The sequence below is a fragment of the Scatophagus argus genome, chromosome 20 (assembly GCF_020382885.2).
Source record: "Scatophagus argus isolate fScaArg1 chromosome 20, fScaArg1.pri, whole genome shotgun sequence".
Classification (NCBI taxonomy): Eukaryota; Metazoa; Chordata; class Actinopteri; family Scatophagidae; genus Scatophagus; species Scatophagus argus.
In genome coordinates, this window is record NC_058512.1 from 18,273,186 (window position 1) to 18,294,807 (window position 21,622).

The 21,622-nt window shown below is 41.0% G+C and overlaps 1 protein-coding gene across 2 annotated transcripts in view; it reads right to left on the reverse strand.

The window, feature by feature from the left end:
- Positions 1-14,995, reverse strand: part of dcc (DCC netrin 1 receptor) — a 204,102-nt gene extending 189,107 nt beyond the window's left edge. The window contains exon 1 of one of the 2 annotated variants that reach the window (XM_046375461.1): positions 14,125-14,995. In XM_046375461.1, the coding sequence (XP_046231417.1) occupies positions 14,125-14,248 (124 nt within the window). In that variant the 5' untranslated portion in view covers positions 14,249-14,995. The remainder of the gene's footprint in view (positions 1-14,124) is intronic. The other variant, XM_046375460.1, reaches the window with a different exon arrangement.
- Positions 14,996-21,622: the final 6,627 nt, after the last annotated feature.

Genomic DNA, 21,622 nt, shown 5'->3' on the forward strand with positions numbered 1-21,622 from the left:
CACACAACAACAGCATCAAATCCAGAGCGACAGAAGTGCCTAAGAGCGGCTGAGCAGAAGCCAAGCTGCTACTAGCAGAGCGACATGGAGGACATTACTGACAACAAAATGTTAAATTATTACAAGACATCCTGATAGAGTAAATGGACTGCATTTATATAGTGCGTTTCTAGTCTAAACCCCCACTGACCCCGACACTGATGGCAGAGGCTGTCATACAATGTGTCGATAAAGCCAACCCTTTGTATTAAAGGCACCCCATGATATTTCTGTGCTATAAGCCATTCACACACACACACACCCCACACACTAATGGTGCCATTTGGGGTTCAGTGTCTTGCCTGAGGACACTTCAACATGCAGACTGCTTGGGGATCAAACTATTGACTTTCTGATTTGTGGACGATCCATTCTGCCTCCTGAGCCACAGACATGAATGTGTCTACCGAATTTCATGGTAATTTGTCCAGCAATTGTTGAGACATTTCAGTCTGTACTGAAGTCTTTAAAACACTGACTGACAAGCTTCAAAGTGTGGTATGAAGACGCTCTAAAGAACATTTCAGAAGCAGCAACAGTGCCCCCAGAAGTGCATGAATGCCATCTGAATTAATTTTTTTATGTGATGTATACTGTCATATATATTATACTGTATGTATAATTTACATTTCCATTGCACGTGTATTGCTTATTTTATTGGTTATTGTTTATGTTATTCTTTTTATGCTATAACTGCGATAATAATTTTCATTGTTTAATGCAATTTAATTTCAGTTTTATAACATTTTCTTTTATTTTTCTTTCCACATTCACTTTCTTTTTAAATTCTGCTGATGACACGTAGATGAAAGCACCATGAGGATAAGACATGGTTTTGTGTTGTATTTTTTATTATTATTATTTTGATATTCTCAAACTGCTGTTTCAAATGCCAAGAATAAACTATGGTTCCTGCATTTCCACAGTAACAGACTTTATACCTCCTGTTGCAGGAAACAGAAAGTTGATTGGTTGATTAAAAATCTGATATGAAACTACAGCGGACAGAATAATAATATAATCAGTTAAAATAATTAGCCATTCTGTGATGTCAGCAGCGTGTCGTACTGCAGCTGTGCTGTTGACATCATCCTGTGATGTCAGCAGCATGCTGTCCCGCAGCCACGCTGTCGCCTCCTGCTGCTGATGCAGTTTGACGTCGCCGCTGCAGGCGGCGAATTAACATCACGACCGAACATTACATGCAGAAAACCTACTGATGTGTCCGCAGGAGTTGCACCTCTGTTACTCTGTGTGTGTGACTGCAGCTGGTTAAGCCAATGTGACATTTCTCTGAAGTTTGGTTCTGTTGGAACAAAGTGAGATTGGAGTGTTTTTTCCAGGTCAGTGGCGTTGTTCTAGTTTTAAGCACAGGGACCGGTTCTTGAAAGGTCGCGACCTCTGTGACACTCCCTGGCTGATGAAGACTGACAGGGTCGAGCTGAATGACACAGTGACGTCACCTAACCTTTATTTCTCTGGGGAAGGGCGACAGTAGAGACAAACTGCTGGGCTCAGAGCCTCAGCTAAGGGCCATAACTCTGCTTTATAACGTTAACCCACAGATCTAGTTTCTCAAGTACACTGATGTCTTAATTGAAAAAGTGACTGCTAGTACACAAGTAAAACACAATTTATCCTCTTGGTTAAGTAGTTGTCAAAGCACAAAGGTGACTAATGTATGGAAGCAGCATCACCAAGTGGGTGAAAAGAGTGAGTTAAGAGTATAGAGAGAAAGAGGTCCCACACGGAAAGAAAATATATTCACATATATATTTTTTATCTATATATGCACACATATATTTACATATATGGATATATGTGTACAGTTGAAAGACATATATATAAGGGGCAAATTTCAAATATGGGCACATATGATGGAAAATATATGTGACATACATGAAAAAATATATGTTCATATATTTTCTTCCCATGTGGGACTCCACAGCTAAAACCAGTTGCTTTGCCACTGCCCTGATCTTATATGAGCCTTAAATTAAAACATCAGAAAGGCTTCTCCAGCCCATACGTGCTTATATTTACCTCCACCACCATTCAGTTCCAGTAACAAACGGCGCTGCAGGCGACCACATCAGACCGAGGTCCTTGGAGATACCAGGATCAGCCGAGGTCCTTGGCTTTGCTTCCACGTCGGAAATGAGAAAAATCTCCGCCCATCGTTTGTTTTTAGCGAAGCGATCATGTGAACGACTGTGGCGGTTAACGACACAGCACGTTTGCGCCATGTTTTAACTTGTTTAAACAAAACAACAGAACACAAGAGCAGCGTCACGCGTGCAGCCGGCATAAACAAACTTTTCAGTTGCCCACAAAGCCCACAATGCATTGCGGTATCCCCACTCTGCTACGTCACACTTTCCATCCCTATAGCTTTCTAAGCCGGGTGTCTCGGTTCGGCTTTATGAGTCGGCAGTTCGCCCGTCGCCGCAATATGATGATGATGATGATAGATGACAGAGTGTGAGGCCACTTTAAAAACTGCTGCATGCAATAAAACAATCAAAAGCTATTGTCTTATACATTTTCTTCAGCAAAGCTCAATCTGCATTGAATTAAAATAAGTACAATCATAAATACATTTTGTTCGAACATATATGCACATAACATCATTTGCAAATAAAGTGAGATATACGTATTATGTTTGGCATATATGCAAAAAGTCAGACATATATGAGCTGTATACAAGGAATTATTTATGACATATATGCACCTGACTGCGGCATATATGTGGGTATATTTAAGTCATATATGCCGCATATATTTCATATATATCCACATACATGCACATTTATGACCCTAAATATGGCATACATGCGACATATATTCTGCATATATTTGGATATACGTTCATATGTTTTCTTTCCGTGTGGGGTAAACCATACTAACCCCGCAAATACTTTTCAAAACTCAGCGCAGACAATAAGGAAACACACACTTGGTCAAACACAAAATATATCCAAGCTGAACAGTGTGTTAGATAGCCTGAGAGCCAAAGCAGCTAATTGTTAACCATTCCTGCTTCGGTCTCCTGACCGCGGTCGGGGGACGCAGGGGAGATTCGTCTTCTCCTGGGCCGAAGGCGGCTTTTCCTTCGGGGTGAACCCCCTCAACTTAACTCCTCACTCGTTAAAGGTGATGGCACACAATCAACAGGCCGTTTTTGCCGAAGAGATGGGCTTTATTTTCGGACTGCACGATTACATGTAGCACTTTTGCTCTCTACCTGCCCCGGTCGCCGTCTCTTCACTCCACCGCAACACACGCACCTTACTCTATTTCTCCGCGGGTCATTCTCCGCCGCGCGCTTCGGCCACGCGCACACTCACTCACTCACGTTCACACACTGAGCTGCCTGGACCACACACTAGAGCTAGACATATCCCACAACATAATGCTAGTGTGCCTGTTGTTAGCAAGGCACTCTTTCATAAAAGGCTGAAGCCTGCGGATGAGTGACGAAGCTTTAAGTAAATAGCCTTTTTTTCACTGTCTGAAAGGACCAGCTCGGCATTTTTTTTAACTGACTGCATCCGAAAGAAATCCAACATGCTATTTAGTACGCTAAAACAGCATGTGAAATTTTAAACTCTGTCAGAAATGTTAGCATGTTAGCATGAAACCGACAGCAAGTGAACCGCAAGCTAATAATGAAACATGTAAGCACTGTGGTAGTGACAACACCAAAATACAGGCCTGTGATGGTGTTTCTTCTTCTTCTTCTTCTTCTTCTGACAGACTATTACTGTAATTTCACTTTGCAAGTGAAATTACATTTTTGCTAGTACAAAGACTGCAAAGTGAGAAAAAAGTTCTGTTGGGTACAGATGCTGAATTTGGCTCAAAAGTGAGCAGCAGCTAAGCAAACAGGTGACTCATCAAGAGTCAGAATGTCATTTTTATGTTCTTAACTAGTTATAGCTTAGTTTCTCTCAGTCACGCCTCTCTTTCTCTTGCTTTCAACTAGCATCCAACTAATTCTGCATGTGACTTATTTTAAACAGTGAATGTCCACCCTTCATCCTCAGCATATTGATGTGATAGTCACACTTTGCCTGTGACCTGGAAACACACTCATGTTTCTCAGTGTCCAATCAGCACACAGTATTGCTCATGTTTAACCATTTAGCACTGACACATGTTCTCCATTAGAACCACAGATGAATAACTAGATCCAACTCAGTGAGGCCTGCAACAGGGGAGAAAGGATCTCTCTCTCTCTCTCTCTCTTTCTCAGTCCATGTGTGTGTGTGTGTTTACATAAATCGCTGCTGTCAGGTGAAAACCTTTTATCTTCCTGCTTAGTGGTAAAAATCTCCATCTTCAGAAAATAAATCATCAAAACAAAGACTTTACATCATGGAGATAGAAGGTTTTCATCTGACAACAGTTCTGTGTGTAAGACTGCATTTTCAGTGTGTGTGTGTGTGTGTGCGTGTGTGCCGCATGCAGGACGCATCACTAATCTTTATAAGTGGCCATAAATCCAGCCGGCTGTGCTGCGGTGCTGAGCGGCGTGCTGCTGCTGCTGCTGGTGGGGGGGGATAAAGGGGTGTTCGGTGAGCGATCAGGGTTCACTAGTTTCTGGAGTCCGCCTCACTGGCTCACATGACGCCATACCTCACTGTATGAATATTTATGAGAGGAAGCTGCTGCAGTCGAGGCAATTCATTTCATCCGGCAAGAGTTGTGGCACAGCACAGGAAGTGATCGTGTCTCGCGCTGTCCTGGATGTTTCTGGATTCCAGCCAAACATGGCCGACTGTGTTTGTCATCTCCCAACCTCAGCAATTTGATTGTCTGTTTACAGCCGAACAAGACTCCGGGAGAATGAAATGATATAGTTTAAAAACCAGTTGCAGGAGCCCTGCGCTGGGATCCTACATCTGCGTGGCCACGATCCCTGCCCTCCCGCCTGTGGATACTGGTTCAGACTACAGTACTTCTGTTCTGTTTCCCTTTGCAGGACCAACAATACGACACCTGACCATTAATCATTCAGCTTGTGTAAATTTCATTTTAAAAAGTGCAAAAACACAAAAAAGTAATACAATTGGACAAAACATAGTGGCATCCCTAGTGGCAAAAGCTATATGCTATGTGTTTAAAAAGCTGCCAATGTCAGAATCCTGCCTCAGTCCCCTGTTTTTCTTGTATTCTACCATGTTCTCCCCCCAGTGGAACAAACTGGTGTTTGTTCCTGTTTATCTCTCTTCCTGTCTTTGTGTGTGTGTGTGTGTGTGTGTGTGTTACTTTGGAACTACTAATCAACTGTACCTTCTTCCTGCTGCATTTAAACCTGGCCTATTCATTCACTTGTTGTCCGATTGTACAGTTCCATCCAGTGGTATTGCGTTTAAGATCAGCCGCTGCTTTGTGATTCTCCTTGTTGCTTCTTGCCTGAAAGTAATTTTCCTTTTCCTGTCCGTGTGCTTCAGGTTCAGTACCTCGTTGCCCTCTGACCTCCACACTCAGTTCCAAGAAACCTCCCTGGACTTCTTGCACTCGGATCACCTCTTTATGGAGATGCCATAAAGATCATGGGAAAGATCAAGTTAAAGATTCATTCTTTGAACACTTTTGTAATAAAGACTGTTCAAATCACTCTATTTGACTCTGTGAAGTCGTGCCCTGCACTATGGGTTCAGAAACTTACACCCAAGCCAAACGGTCAATCAGTTAATCTACTAATTGAGTAATGATTTAAGCACTACTCCATAACAGTAACAGGAAGTAACAGTTCAAACCAAGCACTGGCTTCCACACTTGTGTTTTCACAGCCTTTTCACAGAGAGCTCCCTCCAAAGACATGTCTAAATGACAGAAAACCAGAATTATCTTGCTTAATTCTGGTCAGAAAACAACTGTTCAACACACCCAACATGTGAGGTCATTGTTCTCGAATCTCACCACTGGGTGCACTTAAAGGTGTTAAGTTTATGTATCACAAAAATGCCAGCTTAATGTGGACGCAGGGCTGAAATAGAGAAGATGCATTTAGAAACTGAGTGGCCAAGTCTGTGGCCCAAAGCTGCAGCATCAAAGTCCTGTAGATGTTCAGTGTGAGTCTATCATGTGGTTAAGTACACACACAGTTTGCATCCCGAGGCCAGAAAACTGCAGGTCTCTGCATTAAAACCTTTTCATTTGTTCTTCACTTTTTAATCAGCTTTCAATTTCAAACGAAAAAATAAATAAATAAATAAATTTAAAGCAAAAATCAAGCACTGCAACAAAAAGCAACAAAGCACAACATTTTTTTTTTAAAAAAAACATCAAGCAGGAGTTGAATAAGTAAAAACCAATTAATGTAAAAGCCTGCAGGAGTATTAATGAGGAGGATTTAAAGGTGAGGGAGATGTAGTGCTCCTCAGGCAGGTAATGCAGGTTGCCAACATGAATAATGTATGAATGTCAGAGCAGAGCAGCTGATGTTAAATATAGACAGCTGAGAGCACAAGATGTAAATGAAACGCTAATGTTCAGAGTCGAGTCAAATTATCTTTCTGTAAATTACTCACAAGCCTGTTTTTTTTACTTTAGCCGTGTTAATAATGCAGCAACAGAAACACATCCAGAGACTTCATTAAACACACCGAGGCTTTCAGGATAAAAACGCAACAAATTCAGTTTGGAAAACGTTTCTTACTTCCTTGATTTCAAAACACAATTTGTCAATGCTGAGAAAGGGAACTTTTTTATTCTCAATACCAACTGTTCACATAAAATTACAGTTTCTTTCTTCAGTTGCTCTGAGTTGCAGTTTAAGTGTTTGATATTTGATGCCTGAGTTAAAGTGTTTGATTTTGATTTATTCTCCTTTTTCTTGTTTTTTTTTCCATGGCTTCTTAGTCCTCTCGTTGCAATACTCAATATTTTGATATTTCCATGGGAATAAATAACTACTTGGATGTGAATGAAAGACATCACTTGCAGTGATGAACCCTAACTCTGCTGTTCCCTCCAGCTTTGTGTAGCTTTTTCGTGTGCTGTACCTCATTGCTCCAGTCTCATCGCTTGCTTTCACCAATAGCAAGCAGCTGTTTTCAAAGAAGAAGCTAAACTCATGGTACACTACCTGTTCAGCACAAAGACATGTGGAGAAAGTTAGCAATTAGCAGATGATGTCATGGTTTGAGTTGTCTGTTGGTTAGTTTCCTGTTTTTGTAGTTTTTCTCTCCTTGTGTCAGTTTTAGGTTTTCATTTCCTGTCTTTGTCTGTTTTCCCTCCATTTCTGATTGCTTGCTCCACCCAGATTGTTTTCACATGTCCAGCTCCCTTTTGTCTAGAACTACCTGTGCCCTGCTTGTGCATCTTGTCAGTTTGTCTGTGTTTGGTTCGCTCCCTCCTGTGTCCTGTGTATTTCTTCACTTGTTCCCCTGTGCTGAAGTCTGCATATGGAGTCCTCCATTTTGTAACTCACAACAGGTGAACACAAAGGAGCACTTAACCTGAAAAATTTCAAAGTACAAAACCAAAGTACATCTGTTGGAAAGACAGCATCTACGCTCCCTTTCAAAAACCCACAAATGGAATATGTAGTCAGAGACTCAAACCTGAAATATGAATATATGTGTGGATAATAACTCTTCCTTCAGGCAACAAAAATGTTTCAGCACTTCGAAGGAAGAAAGAGGGATTTTGTTTTTTTGATAAATATATTTGAGTATTTTCAAAATATATCATATCTGTCCTTTTTCGTTCGCACTGTGTTTTGCTTCAGGTCAACCACTGACTGATCAATGAAGCTCTGCTGAACTAACACACAGGAAACCTCAGCATGTTCCTGTTTGAATTATTATCTCAGAGTTGTAAACGACTTTCTGTCAACCGCAGGAATGAAAAACTAAATTAAACTGAGCCGAGCAGCAGCTAACCCTCCTGTTTCACTCATCCACCACTGCTGACTGTGATTACACACAAAGAGTCTTTTTCATTTGGCCAAGCAATCAACCTCCCAGACCTCTGTCACACACACTTCATCTGTTACAGGAACACACTGAGAGTCCAAAGATGCAGCTCAACACACAGTGGAGTCCGGGGCTCCACAGTGGGTACTGTATGGCCAAGTCAAGGCCAACAAGTCCAAGTCCAAAATAAAAATCTATTCCAAGTCCAAGTCAGATGAACAAGTTTCAAGTCAAAACCAAAAAGTTCAAAATCAAAATCAATAATTTGGAAAGGAAGACCAACAAATCAAGTCAAGCCTGAAGTGAAGAGAAACAAGTCAGAAATCAAGACCAGCAAGTCCCAAGTCAAATCAAAAATCAAGATAAACAAGTCCCAGTCCAATACCAACAAATCTCAAGTCAAGCCTGAAGTCAAAACCAACAAGTCCCAACACAGATCCAGAGCAGTTCCATAATTCAATTCAATTTCAATTCAATTTTATTTAAAGTGCCAATTCATAACACAGTTATCTCAAGACACTTTACAGGTGTGTAAACAACACAGAAGAGAATCAGAGAGAAGAAGATAGACTCTACCTTCACATCTCTACACAAACGAAAGCATGCATCTGGTCATGGAAGACAACTAAACTAAGCCAGCTGATGTTACAGCACAGGCATGAGGTACATGTTTCCTTTCCTATGGATTATTATTAAGTAACCAGGTCATGGTTTCTGGAAAAAGACATTGCTGCTGAGTTTTTCAAATGTATTTTTTGATGCAAAGTGCCATCTCGTTCCATTATATTTGAGAGAGGAAGCTGATGAGTGAGAAACATGCAGGAGTCTCATCATGACTTGATAACTCATTAACAGTAAATATGCAGGTATTTTCTCTTCATACACAATTAATGCATAGATGGGTGAGTGGGTGGATGGAAGTTTAAATAAACATCTCCTTGGTGTTAAAAGCCTACTGTGTCTCTAATGGATGCTCTGACTTTATTATTCAGCTTTGCTTATTAATGAAAGTGTTTTACTGCTTTGAGCTTTTAGCTTTAATGTGATTCTTGATTAAATTTAGCTCCTCTTGCATCCATTGTTTGTTGTTGTTTGGCAGCGTTCTGTTGCTGCCTCTGGCTGAAAACCTTGAAGGTTGAAGACTCTTAATCAAGCAGAGATTGAAGTGACCTTTTTTTTTCAATTAATCCATCTCTTTCTCTTAACTATCCAAAAGCAGAGCAGAGATACATTAACCAGACATATACAAGAATCATCCAAGCGACCTTGTGTCACTGTAGGAGGTTTGAATCATCTGCTACCAATCATCCCTCCTATTCTGTTTGTCTTTTGTGCTCTGCTTCAGGAGACAGAAACTCCCTGAAAAAAACAAGACGTGAAGCAGTTGGGATTCTAACAGATGTTCAGAGAAGGTGAGCTGATGATAATTTATTAATATGGATCTTCATCTCAAGAAATGTGTGTCATGGTTCTGACATAAAATCTTGTCTTTTTATGTCTTCATCTTAAGAATGCAAAAATGTATTACTATTTCAAGTTCATGAATATTTGTAATTTCATTATCACAAGGAAAACAAAACTCGGTTCTGTTCTGTAAGCTATATCAAGAGCTGTTCATATTTTCAAATATTAATTTTTTAAACTAAATATTTCTGTTTGCACTCTCTTTTGTGCCTCATTTTATTCCTAAGAATATCATGCGACAGAGCTGAGACAGTCACCCTTCACTTGCTGCACTGGAACATATGTGGTCACACTGATCGATCCTGTTGTGGGACTGATAGAAGAAAAACGCTTCTGTACTACAGGACTCCATAAATCTTCAATCTCATAATCAATACCCTGATATCAGCAGAAAGATTAGGAATTATTTTCAGCAGCAATCAGCTGTGGGTGATCATCAGACTCTTTCTCAGCTGATCAATAAATTATCATGAATAAAGAGAGAACATCTCTGCTGTTGTGGACCTGCAGGTTAGGGTTTGGTTAAGTTAAGGGTTAGGATTAGGCAAGTAATGTTTATTGTTATGGTAAGTCTCCAGGAAATGAATGTAAGTCCAATGTCCCCAAAATTGATGGAAACAAGACTGTGTGTGCGCGCGCATGCATGTGTGTGCGCGTGCATGCATGTGACAAAAAAATGTTAGTCAGGAAAATATAACAACATGACATGAGATTTAAAAAAAAAAACATATTAGATGGACTAGACAAAGTGTGTGTGTGTGGGGGGGGGCATCTGTGTACCAAGTGCAGAGTATACAGGCAGGAAAAGTGTTCACCTCTGAATGGTGAACAGTGAAAACAAATCCTCCTCTGGACAGCGACAGAGCTAAAAGTTAAATCTGCTTAGTCTTAATACTAACAGCGTAGAGTTCTGCAGCCTTGTTCAATTGACCACACAGAGAAAGAGAGGGAGAGAGAGAGAGAGAGAGAGGATGGATGGGAATACGTGTGATGAGTACAGAAGCACTAAGGGACAAAAACAACAGATAAACATCAAGAAGACTGCGAACGTCACATTGCAGAAAAAACAAACCTTATAAAAACATTTTTTATTAGAGCTTCTGGTTCTTTAAAGGTAGTGTGAGACCTCTGTACACAGGAGCCCCCATGAACCCTGCCATCAACAACACTAACAAGAATGTGTCATAACTATGAGCGGCAGCAGGGGAGCGCTGTGTTTTCGTGGCTTTAAAACTGGTTTTTCACCACACCATGAGAGATATCAGGATCTTGGCCAGTCAGTCCACCAGTCCGGTGGACTGACTGTTTGCTGGATTTCCCTGGAATTTTGTACAAGAATTCGTGGTCCCCACGAGATGAACTCTGGAGATCCCCTGACTATCCTCTAATGCTGCAATAATGTTGGCATTGTGATTTTCTGACAACTAAAAGTCTTCCTCAGGACTTCCATAACTTTGATTATTCCTTCAAAAATTGTCCATATTTCATTTTGTCCTGTAGCTAATTTGGTTAAAGACCAAATACCTGCAAATGAATTAACATTCCCATCAGTCTCAGGCATACTTTGTGCTAATGTTGCCATTGTGAGCATGTTAGCATGCTGATGTTAGCATTTAGCCCCAAGCACCACTGTGCCTAGCGAGTGAAGCATTTCAACTTCTATTGCTCAGAGCATCGTGAAATTTGAAGTGGATATTAATAATCATGCTCAGGTTAATATTTAATTTAGACTTAATTAAACCCCTTAACATTTTACTGATCATGCTCTGGACTACACGAGACATAAAGTCAAAGGAAGGAACAGAGAAGTTGCTGGTTTCCTACAGTGTGTTTAAATGTGTTTAAATGTGAAGGCAATGCAGAAGAAGAAGCTCTGCTCTGTCAGGTTTACTGGCCTCATGTCCAGTTTCATGATGAATCGTGGAGGTTAAATTGAAATCGGGATTAATATAATAACACGTCTAAAACAAAAACAAAGATATTCACCTGTGTTACACTTCCTCACACACTCCATCTGTCTTCATTTGGACGGATGCTGAAACATCCTGGTGGCAGGAAGAGGAACTACAGGGAGCCAGATCTTTCTGCACATCTGTCAGACGCTGTCCTCTCGATGCCCCTTATTCTCAAGGGGTTACACTGAAATTTAGCCTTCATTCATTTCAGTAACAAGGGGCATGAGACTTATTCACTTCCTGATTTGAAGTGATCCTTCGTCATTTGCTTCACTAATCAGTTTAATCTTGAAAATCATCCTAACATGAGGTTAATAATAATCATGTTTGCGCCTTCAGTTCATGTTTATCACTCTGTCCATTCTGTTTCCTGTCATATCTGCTTTTCACCATGGTAACAGTTACTTAGCACACTATCAGTCACAAACAGGACAAAAAGTTCTTATGGTTTATTTACACGATGTATTTGTACCATGGGCTCCTGCCTCATATCTACATCATGTCATTTTGTGGGGCAGTTTAAACTTTGACAGAGCAGGGTTAAAAGGAGGTGGGCAGTAGATCACAAGCCATAATAGCTTCCTCCACTTTAGACTGTCCAGCTCTCATTCCCTCATCAGTCAGCACTGTCAAGAAAGCTTAATATCAGCTGATGGTATGAATCATAAGGATAATATGCAATTATTATATGCAGTTTTCTTATTTAACTACGCCCTTACAACAATAAACTGGTTTAATTTCATTTCAGTAGTTTGAATCAACTGATTCTGTGACAAAATTTCACTCATTCAGGTAAAGTTGAGGATCTCATCAGTGAATTACCCTGCAAAGTTCTGTCTCTCAAGTTTAAGGAGACAGGATAACCTGAGCACACCTGTAAAATAAGCAGCATCTGCTTCTGTAAAAGATATTCTGTGAATCAGTGTGTATCAAGGTTTTCTGAATGAGGGGGGAAGAGGAGTGTGTGTGCGTGTGCGTGTGTGTACTGTTGCATCCAGACCGATAAATGCTTGGTATGAGTAAAATATTCAGCAGAGTATTTTACAATTGAGCTGCTGGAGAAATATGAACCACACACATACACACTTAGTGAGAACTGCTCAGCTGATCCAGCAGCTACAGTCTGCACACACGCGTGCACATGTGTGCATGTGCTCTCCCACCACCAATTAGCTTAATTAAAGTGTTTGGACATAATTTATTGACAGCAAGAGACTCACAGAGAGAGAGAGAGAGAGAGAGAGTCAGCCCAGTCAGCTCTCAGATCTGTTTGTTCAGTAACCAAAATCATAAAGCCAAGCAACAAACATTAAGGGGTTTTTAAATGAAGATTTGGGATCTTTAAAATGGACTGAACCAATGAATCGTTAAAAATCTCCTCAGTCAGCTGGTCCCTCAGTGGAAAGATATTACATCACCACAGTATCTGATAGATGTCCATGTCTGTTCACAGTAAGCTATTCGGGTGGCACATGTTAGGATTTCTGATGCCATTCATTACTAAATACTGTGTGTTCTAACACAGAGAGACCACAGACAGTCCAAATATTCAGAAATGGGAGGATTTTACAAAAGAGTAGCTGTATCACATCTGAGCACAATATCAATAAAACCACTAAATTTGCAATTTGCAATAACGTAATACCGGGAATCACTGTATGGTGCATATTCTGTACATATAAAGATTATGATACAGCTTTAATGTTTTCTCTTTTTTCTATGTAGTTGTTATTTTGTAATTTTTTTGTTCTCTTTCTTTTTCTGTTGTATGCACTTTGACTGAAAGGTAACACTGCAGTTTTTCATTGAGGTTAATAAAGCCCTCCATCTGTCCGAAATCAGCAGCCTAAACCTGATCGGTCCTGCTAAACCAGTGGCTTTAAGACAAGATGAAGGTAAAAAGGAAGCAACCCTTAGTAAGATTCACTACAGTCTACTCACACCAGCAGCCTACCATATGATCAAAACAGGTGTAACACAGTAAAAAGTGATCAAACCCTGGTAAAGACAAAATCTGGTTAAAAACCAGTCAAATCCACCAAAACTCAAACCTAAGGCAGCAAAAGATTCTGAAAGAGCAGATGATTCGGCCCCCTGCAATCACTCAGACCTGCTCAAACCACCATGATCAGAGTGCTGAAAGCTCAGTCAAATCCATTTAAAACCAATACAACCACGCAAGCAGAAATCAGGTGAAACCCAGTAAAGCCCCATGAAAGTTACAAAAACCAAATCGAATCCTGTAAAAACCTGGTAAAATCCAGTCAAACCAACAGCCTAAACCTGATTGGCCACAGTGAATTCATTACTATATGAGATATTTAAGTAAAAAAGGAAGCAGAATCCAGTAAAAATTGACTACAACCTGCTCAAGGCAGCAGTCTAACACATGACCAGAGCCACTGAAACCTGCTGAAGCCCGGTGAAATCCATTTAAACCCAACAGATGCTGGCCAAACCCTGCAGCCCACAGCCTGATCACACACAGTAAAGCCCAGTAAAAACCCGGTTCAACCAGCCAGACCCCCGTCCTCCCGGTAACGATCAGGGTTCAAACAGCAGCCAACAAGGACGCGCAACAAATGTGTCAATTTTCCTTTGGTCTGCGGCAACCACGCGCGCGCGCGCACACACACACACACACACACACACAGGGGCAGATCCCACACACACACTGCGGGATGGAGGCAGAAATCCACACATTTTTTTTTTAATTTTTCTTTTTTTTTCTCACTCACCGTGAGCTGTGGGGTGAGCAGCCAGAAGCCAGCAGAGCAGCAGCAGGTAGAGTCCTCCTGTCCTCCTCCTCAGCACCAGCACCTCCCAAACATCACCAATACATCCAACCAAAACCAGCTCCATGCTGCCCTGCTCCAGTTCCAATGAGACCGAGGAGCCACAGGAGCAAACACCCACAAATCCTGCAGTTGTATGATTTTTTTTCTTTTCTTTTCTTTTCTTTTCTTTTTTTTTTTTGAAAATCCTCAACAGAATCCAACTGTCAATTAAGAATCAAAATAAGAGAAGAAAAAACACCCAAAGGGTGACGAGTCAGGAGGATGACGATGAGGAGGAGGAAAAAAAAGGGGGGCTAAAACAAGCTCTCCTCTCCTGAAAAATAACCCTTCGCGATCGGGCTTGGATCCCAACAAGAAAAGTAGAAAAGAAAAATCCAAAACAGACACACGCGCGATTAGTTTCCTTCTTTTCGAAATGAGAAATAAGTTCCAGTAACTATGAAGGCAGAGTCTCCATCACTCCGGCCCGGTGCGGCTGATTCCCATTCACACAGATGGAAGGAGGGTTAAGGTCCACGCTGCCTTCACGGAGGTCTGCTCCGTCTGCCGGGGAGGACGGGTGGAGAGGGTCGGAAGAGGAGGAGGAGGGGGAGGAGGAGGAGTGTGGAGGGAGAGGGTCGAATCCACTCTCTCTCTCTCTCTCTCTCTCTCTTTCTCTGTAGGTCTGGACAGCTGGGGAGAGAGAGGAGGTAGAGAGACCAAGGCAGAGTACGAAGCCATTGATCTAAAGAGGATGGAGATAAAGCCCGGAGCCGGAGCTGAAGGGAACGGGGTCTAGTAGAAACTGAAGTCCCAGCAGAGGAGACGGAGCAACGGGGAGAGATTAGCTGAACTCTCCTGCCCTCTCTGGTCACACCGGGAACTTTTAGCAGTTCAGTTAACAGCGAAGGACATTGAACATTTCATTGGAATGCTCTATACAAGGATATGCAGATGTCTGAGGTCATTTCAAAAATGTGATGCATTTTTATTATTATTATTATAGCATATACTTTGATCTGTATGGAAGTCCATTTCTGCCAGAAAGAGATTTAGAAACATTTGGCTCAGCATGTCAAACGCTTCTACTTATTTCCGAATTTTGTCTTAGAAAGAAAGAAAGAAAGATTTTGAGTTGCACAGCATACCTCATAATTTTGAGTCACTGAGTAGAGTTACCTGGATCATCTCTGTCATGTCATTTCCTGGCAGAAGAAAATAAGTTGAATTCCTGCACACAGAGTTTGTATGACTGGGAATTCAATTTGTTTTTTCTTGATTGGACCGATTTACCTGTGCAGCTGTCTACTAAGCCTTAGTGTTTATTCCTTTTCCTGGCAGAAATCAGCAGCTTTATGATTTAGCATGATTGCCCATCTGACCAAAGTTTCAGACTGTGTTCTGTGATAAAAAAAAATTAAAAAAACAAAATATGTGAAAGCAGACAAAAACAGGAAAACTTATTGAAAGAGTTAGGCAAAGAAGTTCAAGAAATATTTAGGGGGTTGAAAGAAGGGAATGTAAGTATGTAGGCAGGCAAAAGCACCATGATGAGGCAGAGAGCAGGTGGAAGTGGACCTGTATGCTGTGGGGCTCATGAGTGGGAACAGGTGTGCAGGTAGCTGTGGCCATATTGACCCAGACTGCAGGACAATACAGTCTTTAAAAAGCATCTTCCTGAATCTTCCCGCGTGGCGAGGCAGGGAAACTGATGGGTGGTTTAAGGCTCCTTGGCTGAATGGAGGTCTGAGTGCTGGTAACTTGGAGCTGAGCGCGGAGGACAGAGGACAACACAAAACTGAACCTGAAGCAGAACAGAAATCAAAAAAAGTTTCTAACAAGCAAACAGCTTGATGAATGGATGAATGAGCCAGTCTTTAAATGCTGCAGGGAGGATGATTGAGCACATGAGATTTAGGTGTACAGGAAAGTTGGCTGGAAGGACCAGGTGGCCACGCCCAGCTCCCAGGTAACACACACAAACAGGGAGAAACAAACACAAGGCAGCAGAGAACATAGGAGAACACTAGGAAATCAGGGAACAGGAGCAGGATTAAACGTATTTCACTGACAACTGAGCAAACTAAGGCCATTCAACTGTCAACATTTAGTCTGGTTTATTACACGTTTACATAAACAGCATAAAAATAGATAACAGTAGTGAAAGAGATGCGACAGGAGAGGTCAGGAAGCCATGGGGTTCTGCAGTGGACCTATCTGGGGAATAAGATAAAATACACTAACTAACTAACAAAAATGTGGATAAAATTAAAAAATAAGATGCAGTAACAGGAGCAAGTCCCACAGTCATGTTAGTGGCTCTGCAGTGCTGTATTTAGACTGCATGCACTCGTGCTTTAAATGCTAACGTCAGCATATGCTCACATCTGAGGTTTTCTCAAGGACCCTTTAAGCCTCCTCAAGGACTTCCAGAATTCTGGTCTATGATTTGTTTCCTGGTGTTTATGAAGATCATATGTAGACATCTCTATTATTGTTCATGACAACAGTTTAACCACTGTAGTGCATTAAAGCCAAGAAGCATAGCAGCCAATATCACCAATATGACTTCTGAGACTAACCCAACCATGAGTTAGAGTGACTACAGATGCACTTGAGTTCAGAAACTTTCCGAGAAGTTGCAGAAGAAGCCTCAGCACCCTTTATTTGTGACTGCAAACACTGTTGCACACACACACACACACACACACAGCCGCAGACAGACACGTTACGCAAAGGGAAACAAACCTTAGGTGGAAACACAACGGATCACCAGTGTGTGTTTTTGCTCTCAGTGTGAGTCTGATTGGCTGATAAGAAAACCTCATACACATGCACACACACACACACACACACACACATACATTTACCTAATTACTGATTATCAGACTGTGAACTCACAGTAGACTAAACACTGCAGCTCTGTCTTTCTGTGTCTGCATGGATGCGTGTGTGTGTGTGTGTGTGTGTGTGTGTGTGTGTGTGTGTGTGTGCATATATGTGCTTGTGTATGTGTGAATGAAAAAGAGAGACCCTGTCAACCAAAGCCCTTTTTTCTCACATTGAAAACCCTCCAATAGGAGCCAATTAGAACACAATACAGCTGATAGCATGTATTTATCAGGCTGCCACTCCACTCCCACTCCTCTTCTGGTGGCCGAGGTGGAGGTCTGCATCTTCAGAGAAAAGCTGATCATGTCTGACTTGAAATATTTAAGAAAGAAGTCCTTCACCCTGGATGCAGAATATCCGAAGGAGTTAGCTGAAGGTGTATGAAAACTCCCTGTGAACTGATCACACCTACCAGCAGAGAAGGTCTACACACTCATAACTGTGGATGTAAACACAGTCTCCAAATTTTTGTAGGAGCACAAAGCACTGGGTATATTTTTATTTAATGGAATGCATGGAATTTTTCCTGTGTTTTATCAGTTATCCTTCCTTTTTCTTCCACAGTTGTGCCTTTTCTTCTTTTGTCACAAGGATCAGCAGCTCAGGTCCCACAACACAGCAGGAGAAGACGATGAAATACCAGAATGTGTCTGTGTGTGTGTGTGTATGTGTAGTTGTGGGGCCAGAAATCAGTTTACACAGTCACATTGTGAGTACTTATGGGGACCAAATGCAAGTGCCAACAATGTAAATCATTTAATATTAGGGTGAAGACTTGCTTTAGGTTGAGATTAGGGTTTGGTTAAGGTTAGGATTAGGTAAGTAATGGTTATTGTTATGGTTAGGTGGTGGTTAAGAATGTGAGTCTAATGTCCCCAAAAGTGATGGAAACAAGACTGTGTGTGTGTGTGTGTGTGTGTGTGTCTACAAGCGGATATTAATGTCAGACGGGAAATTAAAAGCCAGGTTGGTGCTGGTCTGTGTGTGTGTGTGTGTGTTTAGTGTAAGGATCTGTGGTGGTAGGCGGACTGATAACACACTGAGATACACAGACACTGTCTTCAGTTTAGATTTAGATTTGTGGTCAGTGATACAGCTCAGTGCTGCTGGACTGGACAAGAAAAGATAAACACTAGAGATGAGAGGTCAACAGACTTGTTCAGAAAGCACCCGCCCATGAAAAAACACACAGCAGTCAACAGTTTGCTTCCATTTGGCCCCATCAGCTTCTAACTCCACTTTCACTTTCCAATCTTTCTTGTGATATCAGGTTTTAAAAAGAGAAAAAAGAGTAAAGGCTGGGATTAAGCGTCTTCCAAAACATCTCACTGTCCTCTTCGGTGGACTGAGTTTGCTCAGTTTACTTCTCTGCTGAAAGAGGACAGAGAGGCAGGAGGGGGGTGGTGCAGTGGGACCAGCTGGATACAAGAAATGATGATGAGATTCCTGCGCCAATGCAAGAACGGACACTAGTAACCAGTGTTGGGCAGTAACACGTTCCTTAGTAGAACATCATAGTAATGTAATTACTTTTGTGATTACCTTTTTCAGTAATGAGTAGTAAGTTCAGTAATAACACTACAGTGACTAACCTTAGTGACTTTTTGGAGGTCCCTTTTCCGCTGTGTTACTGGGACAGACTTGCGTGGTGTGTGCTAGCTTAGCAAAGGTACTTCAGGTGCTGTGTCAACCAGGAGCTCAATCATTGCTTATAACAAAACATAAAAATAGTTCCATGTGCAACTACTGGTGATGGCAACTATTTCTTTAAATCTAAAATTCCTCATTTGTTAGGTGAAAGAATTCTGGATATGTTTCGTGGAAAAATCATCCATTATATCAGGATTTTTGGTCAATCTGTTTCTTCTCCTCAATCCTAAGTGAGTGCTTATATACTGGAACTATTACTGTTTGTAGAATTCTTGACCTGTCAATAAAATTCTGAAACCATAAATATGTTAAATAGGTTTCGTATCAGTGCTGTTGACCAGCAGGTCTTAATTACTTTTTGTGTTTGAGTAATTATTAAGATAATGAGTTCACAGGAATGTCTGTCCAAATTGTTGAAGCTCTAAGGTCAGCACCCATAAATCACATCTTAAGATCTCCGTACGCTAAATACAGGCACACCTTCAGAGAAAGACTGATTGGTATCATAATCATAACGGCATTATATGTGACAGCTGTGAAGAACATTATTTTGGTGAAATATCAAGGAAAACAAGAGGACTGACAAACAGATAAAATCAGGCACTCACATCATCCACTGGAAAGAGGTCAGAGGTCATCACCAAAGAATCAGCGCACAACCAGAGAAATCAAAGACAATTGCATCTTAATCCAGAGACGATCTTTGAACAAACACCAGTAATGTCATCCTCCATAGTGTACGACCACCTGTTAACGCTTGTTGTGACAGGCTGGGACGTGCTTGAAAGCTGGAAAGATATGAAGCAGAATGTATGAAACAATCATTCTGGTCAATTTTAAGGCACATTTTTATTGTGAATTAAATTCGGTGAATATTAATGCCAAATAAACATGAAATTGACTTCATCACAAGAAAAAGAGCATACTAAGACTGAGCTAAGTGAATGTGGCTTTAGCTAATTAAAGACAAAAGTGTCACTTGTTGTACCACAGCAAGTGAAACTAATGACCCAAAACACCAAAGGTCACATTTTGGATTTTTGTGACACTGTGAAGACATGTCAACCTCAGTAAACAGCAAATAAAGACAAACATTTTGACAAACAATTTGTCTCTGTGTATGTGTATCTCAGTGTCACATGCATACACAAATGAAAATGAACTGTTTAGTTAGCAGTGACAACAGCAGCTGTACTATGAGTCCCATTCAGAGGTCTGAGTTCCGTACCTTAGCACCAAGGGTCAGACCAGCCACCCAAGAAAAAAATTTATTTCTGCCACTTATATTCATGATCTCATTTCAGTCAGTACCCAGAGCTCATGACCACAGGTTAGGTATGCGGTACATACACGGCCTGGAAAAAAGAAAGATTTGCGTCCCAGCTCAGCCCCTTGCTCACCACAACAGTTGAAGCCAACAGAGCAGAGAGCAGAGAATCAATTCTGAGGTACCACTGAGGTTGTCACTGAAAGTGTGTTTGACTTCCTGCTGGGAATAAGAACACAGCTCTCACTTTGGTTACATAAGGACCCATAGGAATGGCCCTGGAACCCTATACCCCTCAGAAAGCCCCACAAGGCTTCTCTGAGGACACAATCATAAACTTCTCTCAAACCTTCAAAAAAAACATGTGATGGGCAAACTGCCAACTGAGAGTGGGGAACTGGTCCACTGTCCCATGACTAAATCCACATTGCTTCTCCTGCACCTGAGTTCAGACATACTTATCTGAGGCTATCAGTCTGAGCTTCCTTTCCAGCACCCTGGCATGAGCTTTCCCAGGGAGGCAAGAACAGTGTGATACCCCAGTAAGTCCGAGCAGTCACTCCAGCGATGGAGACACTGAACATGGCCCACTGTTCTGGTTTAAAGCCAGGCTGAAACAATGTCTCTGTCAGTATAGATGCATATTTGTTCTCAGTTCTCAGATATCGAAGTAGAGAATTCCATAGTTTTGGTTCACATATACATAGAGCATCTTTACCGCAGGTTTTTGGAAGTTTCGGCACAGTGAAAGTTGGAATGTTTTAGAACAGTACACCAGTGTATGAAAATGCAGTCAGTTACCATCAAATCTCTGTGTCATATAAGGAGATTTAAATGAACTGTTTGACATTTTGTAAAATATGCTTATTATCTCAGTCTTACCAAGTGTGACTCTGTTCGACTGCAGGTATGGTCTGGGTGATCAATCTTACACTGAATGATTGCAAATCAGTTCCCATTTAAGGACTGTACCCTGATCACAGCTCAGGATGTGTTCACTGTCTGTAAGTAATTATGTCTTTATCCACACTATAAAATAGTCCATGCTGTTAATTCAGTTCATTTTACACTTTTTACACAAACTCATCATCACAGTCTAAAATGAGCTGCAAATATATTATGAGTTCCTTAATGGAGGATAATTAATTGAATCTGGTTTATCCTCACTCAGCACACACAGCACAAAATCACAGTGTTAGCACACAAGGAGTTATTTTAATTAACTTATTATTTCATCTATATAGACACTGGAGAAATGTAAGAAGAAAAGTGCTTCATGCTGTGAACTTTTTAAATCATGATGTAATTGAGGAATTTATTACATTTTAATTTTAAAGAATAAGGTGTTCATTTAGTTTGCTTACATTTCAGATAATGAACAAATTATTTTAGTCAGTTTAGTGTTTGGGACAATTTAATGACTCAATTTAATGACTTCGCAAATCATCAGATGTAAAAAATGGTTCAGAAAAGTCACCCTAAAGATGCAGATCATAGGTGCCAGTTTATATTTGTTCCATCAGTGATGACTGTCACAAAATCACTTTGTTGTACTTGAACAGAATGCGACACCATTAGGGTACAAATCATAACAGGCTACACCACTTTTGATTGGCTTCATCTGTGGGTTCTCGACATTCTGATCAACAC